General features: G+C 49.2%; 1 protein-coding gene across 1 annotated transcript in view; it reads left to right on the top strand.

Moving 5' to 3' along the window:
- Positions 1-654: 654 nt before the first annotated feature.
- FNBP4 (formin binding protein 4) overlaps positions 655-8,113 on the top strand; it is a 34,720-nt gene continuing 27,261 nt past the window's right edge. The window contains exon 1 of the mRNA XM_038764130.1: positions 655-856. Coding sequence (XP_038620058.1) covers positions 658-856 — 199 coding nt within the window. The 5' untranslated portion in view covers positions 655-657. The remainder of the gene's footprint in view (positions 857-8,113) is intronic.

Below are 8,113 nucleotides of genomic sequence, written 5' to 3'. Positions count from 1 at the left end.
GCTCTGCACACAGTAAGCGCTCAATAAATATGATTGACTGAATAAATGAAGAATGACTGTATGAGTGAAAGTGCTCTGCACACAGTAAGCGCTCAATAAATACGATCGAATGAATGAATGAATGAAAGTGGTCTGCACTCAGTAAGCGCTCAATAAATACGATTGAATGAATGAATGAATGAAAGTGGTCTGCACTCAGTAAGCGCTCAATAAATACGATTGAATGAATGTGAGCCCACTGTTGGGTAGGGACTGTCTCTCTATGTTGCCAACCTGTACTTCCCAAGCGCTTAGTACAGTGCTCTGCACACAGTAAGCGCTCAATAAATAGGATTGATGATGATGAATGAATGAATGAATGAGCGCAATGCAGATTGCATTAGACTGCAGGGAAAAGGAGAGACGTCTGAAGAGGTTTGCCTTCCCCCATTGGCTGCGAAGCCTGACAATCACCGCTCCTCCAGCCAATCGGCGTTGAGGCCCGACAGCCAATCGTCTAAGAGCGCGGGAAAGTCCGCCCGCCCCCAGCCGGGATCCCGCGCATGCGCGTGCACCCCACAGGCCGCGCGCCCGGGCTCCCGCGCATGCGCCCCTGACCGGCCAGGCGGGCGGCTCATGAATATTAATAAGGCGCCGGCTCGCGGTTGTCGGCTGGCGATGGGGAAGAAGACGCGGGCGGTCCCCGGCCGCAGGCCCATCTTGCAGCTCTCGCCGCCGGGGCCCCGGAGCGGCGGCGGCTGTCGCGATATCGAGCCGGAATCGGAGTCGGAAGTGGAGGGCGAGGCGGCGGTGGCCCCCGGCCCCACCGCCATCGCCACGGCGACGAGCGCCGCCCCGGAGGACGCGGCCTTGGAAGGTGAAGGCCGCGCGGAAGCCTCGGGCTCGAGTAGCGGCCCAGGCCGCCGCCGGCGCGGGCCCGGCGGGGCCGAGCCGAACTCCAGCCCGGGGCTTGGGGCCTGCGCGCGGAGGCCCCAAGCCTCGGGCTCGAGTAGCGGCCCAGGCCGCCGCCGGCGCGGGCCCGGCGGGGCCGAGCCGAACTCCAGCCCGGGGCTTGGGGCCTGCGCGCGGAGGCCTCGCGGGCGGAGGGGCGGAGGGCCTGGGCCCGGCCATTCCATCATTCATTCATTCATTCATTCAATCTTATTTATTGAGCGCTTACTATGTGCGATCATTCATTCATTCAATCTTATTTATTGAGCGCTTACTATGTGCAGAGCACTGTACTAAGCGCTTGGGAAGTCCAAGTTGGCAACATCTAGAGACGGTCCCTACCCAACAGGGGGTTGGGCTCCCCCACGTCTGCTGTGTGACCTTGGGCAAGTCACTTAACTTCTCTGAGCCTCAGTCACCTCATCTGTAAAATGGGGATTAAGAATGAGAGCCCCACGTGGTACCAACTGATCACCTTGTATCCCCCCCAGCGCTTAGAACAGAGCTTTGCACGTGGTAAGCGCTTAACAAATGTAAAAAAAAAAAAAAGGGCGGGCTCACAATCAATCAATCAATCAATCGTATTTATTGAGCGCTTACTATGTGCAGAGCACTGTACTAAGCGCTTGGGAAGCCCAAATTGGCAACATCTAGAGACAGTCCCCACCCAACAGTGGGCTCACAGTCTAGAAGGGGGAGACAGACATTAAAACAAAGAGATAAAACAATAAATTACAGATAGATACAGATCCATATGTGCTGTGGAAGCTCATTCATTCAATCGTATTTATTGAGCGCTTACTGTGTGCAGAGCACTGGGCTAAGCGCTTGGGAAGGACAAGTTGGCAACATCTAGAGACGGTCCCGACCCAACAAAGAGCTCACGGTCTAGAAGGGGGACACAGATATTAATACAAATAGATAAAAGCAATAAATTGCAGAGAGGTACATATGTGCTGTGGGGAGTCGTTCATTCAATCGTTATTGATCGTGTTTCCATTCATTCAGTCCTATTGATTGAGCGCTTACTGTGTGCGCAGCACTGTATTAAGCGCTTGGGAAGTACAAGTTGGCAACGTATTCATTCATTCAGTCGTATTGATTGAGCGCTTACTATGTGCACAGCACTGGACTAAGCGCTTGGGAAATACAAGTTGGCAACATATTCATTCAGTCGTATTGATTGAGCGCTTACTGTGTGCAGAGCACTGGACTAAGCGCTTGGGAAGGACAAATTGGCAACATATTCATTCAATCGTATTTGTTGAGCGCTTACTGTGTGTAGAGCACTGGACTAAGCGCTTGGGAAGGACAAATTGGCAACATATTCATTCATTCAATCGTATTTGTTGAGCGCTTACTATGTGCAGAGCACTGGACTAAGCGCTTGGGAAGTACAAGTCGGCAACATCTAATAATAAATAGATCATTCAATCGTATTGATTGAGCGCTTACTGTGTGCAGAGCACTGGACTAAGCGCTTGGGAAGTACAAGTCGGCAACATCTAATAAATAGATCATTCATTCAATCGTATTTATTGAGCGCTTACTGTGTGCACAGCACTGGACTAAGCGCTTGGGAAGGACAAGTTGGCAACATATTCATTCAATCGCATTTATTGAACGCTTACTGTGTGCAGGGCACTGGATTAAGCGCTTGGGAAATACAAGTTGGCACAATATTCATTCATTCAGTCGTATTTATTGAGCGCTTACTGTGTGCAGAGCACTGGACTAAGCGCTTGGGAAATACAAGTTGGCAACATATTCATTCAGTCGTATTGATTGAGCGCTTACTGTGTGCACAGCACTGGACTAAGCGCTTGGGAAATACAAGTTGGCAACACATAGAGGTGGTCCCTACCCAACAGCGGGCTCATAGTCTGGAAGGGAGAGACAGACAACAAAACAAAACATATTCACAAAGGAAAATAAATAGAATAGTAAATATGTCCAAGTAAAATAAATAGAGTAGTAAATCTGTACAAACATATATACAGGTGCTGTGGGGAGGGGATGGAGGTAAAGCGGGAGGGATAGGGAGGGGGAATTGGGATTCGAACCCATGACCTCTGACTCCAAAGCCCAGGCTCTTTCCGCTGAGCCACGCTGCTTCCCTTTGGTGCAGAGCGCTGGAGTCAGAGGTCATGGGTTCAAATCCCGGCCCCGCCAATTCATTCATTCATTGTCATATTTATTGAGCACTTACTGTGTGCAAAGCACTGGACTAAGCGCTTGGGACGTACAAGTGGGAAACATAGAGAGACGGTCCCCACCCAACAATGGGCTCACAGTCTAGAAGGGGGAGACACGACAAAACATATTAGCAAAGTAAAATAAACAGAACAGTAAATATGTCCAAGTAAAATAAATAGAATAATAAATCTGTACAAACAGATATACAGGTGCTGTGGGCAGGGGAAGGAGGTAGGGTGGGGGGAGATGGGGAGGGTCAGCTGTGTGGCTTTGGGCAAGTCAGTTCACTTCTCTGGGCCTCAGTTCCCTCATCTGTAAAATGGGGGTGAAGACTGTGAGCCCTACATGGGACAACCTGATCACCTTGTATCTCCTCCCCAGCACTTAGAACAGTGCTTTGCACATAGTATGCGCTTTATAAATTCTATCATTAAGCACTTACTATGTGCAAAGCACTGTTCTAAGCACTGGGGAGGATCGAGAAGCAGCGTGGCTCAGTCATGGGTCTTGGGTTCTAATCCCGGCTTCGCCGCTTGGCAGCTGGGTGATCTGGGGCCAGTCACTTCACTTCTCTGGGCCTCAGTTCCCTCATCTGTAAAATGGGGATGAAGACTGTGAGCCCCACGGGGGACAACCTGATCACCTAGTATACTCCCCAGCGCTTAGAACAGTGCTTAGCACATAGCGCTTAACAGATGTCATTCATTCATTCCATTGTCTTTATTGAGCGCTTACTGTGTGCAGAGCACTGTACTAAGCGCTTGGGTAGTACAAATCGGCAACAGATAGAGACGGTCCCTAACCACCAATGGGCTCATAGTCGCATGGCTCAATGGAAAGAGCAGGGGCTTGGGAGTCAGAGGTCATGGGTTCAAATCCTGGCTCTGCCAGTTGTCAGCTGTGTGACCTTGGGCAAGTCACTTCACTTCTCTGGGCCTCAGTTCCCACATCTGTAAAATGGGGATTAAGATTGTGAGCCCCCCGTGGGACAACCTGATCACCTAGTAACCTCCCCAGCGCTTAGAGCAGTGATTTGCACATAGTAAGCGCTTAACAAATACCAACACCATTATTATCATTATTATTATTATTACCATGAGTAGCCCAGGCTTGGGAGCCAGAAGGTCGTGGGTTCTAATTCCGACTCTGCTGCCTGTCTGCTGTGTGACCTTGGGCAAGTCTCTTCTCTGGGCCTCGGTTCCCTCGCCTGTAAAATGGATTAGGACTGAGACCTACGTGGGACAACCTGATTATCTTGTATCTATCCCAGTGCTTAGAACAATGCTTGGCACATAGTAAGTGCTTAGCAAATACCATCATTATTATTATTACCTCTGCCTCAGAGATATTGAAGGGAGCCTGATTTAGAGAGGCCGAGTGGCCAGAGCCTGGATTTGGGAGTCAGAGGACATGGGTTCTAATCCCGGGCTCCGCCGCTTCTCTGCTGTTCATTCATTCAGTCATATTTATTGAGCGCTTACTGTGTGCACAGCACTGTACTAATTGCTTGGGAAATACAATTCAGCAACAGATAGAGCCCAACAACGGGCTCACAGTCTAGAAGGGGGATTGTATATGTTGCCAACTTGTACTTCCCAAGCGCTTAGTCCAGTGCTGTGCACACAGGAAGCGCTCAATAAATACGATTGATTGATTGAAAACAAGTAGGCAGGCATCAGCACCATCAAAATAGATGATAAATAGAATTATAGCTGTATACACGTCGTTAATAAAATAAATAGAATAGTAAATATGTGCAAATAGGCAGCAGTGCTGTCGGGAGGGGAAGGGGGTAGAGCAGAGGGAGGGAGTGGGGGCGATGGGGAGGTGAGGAGCAGAGGAAAAGAGGGGGGCTCAGTCTGGGAAGGCCTCCTGGAGGAGGTGGGCTTTCAGTAGGGCTTTGAAGGGAGGAAGAGAGCCAGCTTGGCGGATGGGCGGAGGGAGGGTATTCCGGGCCCGGGGGAGGACGGGGGCCGGGGGTCGACGGCGGGACGGGCGAGAATGAGGTACAGTGAGGAGGTGTGACCTTGGGCAAGTCACTTCCCTGAGCCTCAGTTACCTCACCTGTAAAATGGGGATTCAGACTGAGCCCCATGTGGGACAACCTTCTAGACCGTGAGCCCGCTGTTGGGTAGGGACCGTCTCTGTATGTTGCCAACTTGGACTTCCCAAGCGCTTCGTACAGCGCTCTGCACACAGTAAGCGCTCCTTGCTCAGCGCTTAGAACAGTGCTTGGCACATAGCAAGCGCTTAATAAATGCCATTTAAAAAAAAATAAAAATAAAATGAATAAATACGATTGAATGAATGAACCTGATTGCTTTCTATCTGCCCCAGTGCTTACAACAGTACTTGGCACATAGTAATGCTAAACAATACCATCGTTATTATTATTAGAGGCCAAGAGACACATTCAGTTCCATTCGACCATATTGAGCGCTTACTGCGTGCAGAGCACTGTGCTAAGTGCTTGGGAAAGTACAATATAGCAATAAAAAGAGACCATTCCCTGCCCACAATGAGTTCATAGTCTAGACATAGTCAAATACCTCATAGTCAAATAGTCAAATCCCAGCTCCGCCAACTTTGGCAAGTCACATAACTTCTCTGTGCCTCAGTTTCCTCATCTGTAAAATGGGGATTTAAAACTGCAAGCCCCCAGTGGGACCACCTGATCACCTTGTAACCTCCCCAGTGCTTAGAACAGTGCTTTGCACATAGTAAGCGCTTAACAAATACCATTGTTAGACAGGGAGAGATATGTATCAATATAAATTACAGATAGAGAGAAGCGGCGTAGCTAAGTGGAACAAGCACGGGCTTGGGAGTCGGAGGTCATGGGTTCAAATCCCGGCTCTGCCAGTTGTCAGCTGTGTGACTTGGGGCGAGTCACTTCACTTCTCTGGGCCTCAGTTCCCTCATCTGTCAAATGGGGTGAAGACTGTGAGCCCCCCGTGGGACAACCTGATCACCTTGTATCCTCCCCAGCGCTTAGAACAGTATTTTAAGAGAAGCAGCGTGGTTCAGTGGACAGAGCACAGGCTTTGGAGTCAGAGGTCGTGGGTTCGAATCCCGGCTCCGCCACATGTCGGCTGTGTGACCTTGGGCAAGTCGCTTAACTTCTGGGAGCCTCAGTTACCTCATCTGTAAAATGGGGATGATGACTGTGAGCCCCACGCGGGACAACCCGATCACCTTGTAACTCCCCAGCACTTAGAACAGTGCTTCGCACATAGTAAGCGCTTAACAAATGCCACTATTATTATTATTATTATTATTATATATATGCACAAGGGCTGTGGAGCGGGGAACGGGAGCAAGAGCAAAGGCGTCTGGGAGTCGGAAGGGCCTGGGTTCTGATCCCCGGCTCCCGCCGCTTGTCTGCTGTGTGACCTTGGACAAGTCATTTCACTTCTCAGGGCCTCAGTTCCCTCGTCTGTAAAACGGGGATCGAGACTGTGAACCCCACGGGGGACAGGGGACTGTGACCAACCCGATTTGCTTGGATCCACCTCATGTACCGTGGGTACTTAATAAATATCCGGTAGACTGCTTAACTAACAAGATTATTGGCAACGAGGGGCAGATAATAATAAAAATAGTAATTATTACTATTGCTGTGGTATTTAGTTGCTTACTACATCTGTAAAATGAGGATTAAGATGATGAACCCCAACGTAGGACAACATTGTATATACCCCGGCGTTTAGAACATAGTAAACACTTAACAAATACCACCATCATCATCATCATCACTGTATGAAGTGCTGCAATGGATACAAGCAAATGGGGTTGCTCACAGTCCCTGTCCCACGTGGGGCTCACAGTCTCGCTCCCCATTTTACGGATGAGCGAACGGAGGCCCAGAGAAGTCAAGTGACTTGCCCGAGGTCACAGAGCGGGCAAGCAGAGAAGCAGCGTGGCTCAGTGGAAAGAGCCCAGGCTTTGGAGTCTGGGGTCATGGGTTCGAATTCCGGCTCTCCCAATTGTAAGCTGTGTGACTCTGGGCAAGTCACTTCACTTCTCTGGGCCTCAGTTCCCTCATCTGTAAAATGGGGATGAAGACTGTGAGCCCCCCCACCCCACCCCGTGGGACAACCTGATCTCCTTGTAACCTCCCCAGCGCTTAGAACAGTGCTTTGCACATAGTAAGCACTTCATAAATGTTATTATTATTATTATTATTATGTCCCCCTCTCCATCCCCCCCATCTTACCTCCTTCCCTTCCCCACAGCACCTGTATATATGTTTGTACATATTTATTACTCTATTTCTTTTATTTGTACATATCTATTCTATTTATTTTATTTTATTAGTATGTTTGGTTTTGTTCCCTGTCTCCCCCCTTTTAGACTGTGAGCCCACTGTTGGGTAGGGACTGTCTCTATATGTTGCCAACTTGTACTTCCCAAGCGCTTAGTCCAGTGCTCTGCACATAGTAAGCGCTCAATAAATACGATTGATGATGATGATGATTATTATTATTATTATGTGGCAGAGCCAGGATTAGAACCCAGAGCTCGCCTCCTCCAGGAGGCCTTCCCAGACTGAGCCCCTTCCTTCCTCTCCCCCTCATCCCCCTCTCCATCCCCCCCATCTTACCTCCTTCCCTTCCCCACAGCACCTGTATATATGTTTGTACATATTTTTTACTCTATTTATTTATTTATTTATTTGTACATATCTATTCTATTTATTTTATTTTGTTAGTATGTTTGGTTTTGTTCCCTGTCTCCCCCTTTTAGACCGTGAGCCCACTGTTGGGTAGGGACTGTCTCTATATGTTGCCAACTTGTACTTCCCAAGCGCTTAGTCCAGTGCTCTGCACATAGTAAGCGCTCAATAAATACGATTGATGATGATGATGATGATGATTATTATTATGTGGCGGAGCCAGGATTAGAACCCAGAGCTCGCCTCCTCCAGGAGGCCTTCCCAGACTGAGCCCCTTCCTTCCTCTCCCCCTCATCCCCCTCTCCATCCCCC

The sequence above is a fragment of the Tachyglossus aculeatus genome, chromosome 22 (genome assembly GCF_015852505.1).
Source record: "Tachyglossus aculeatus isolate mTacAcu1 chromosome 22, mTacAcu1.pri, whole genome shotgun sequence".
NCBI classification, from domain to species: Eukaryota; Metazoa; Chordata; class Mammalia; order Monotremata; family Tachyglossidae; genus Tachyglossus; species Tachyglossus aculeatus.
This window is presented reverse-complemented; position numbering and strand designations above follow the sequence as displayed.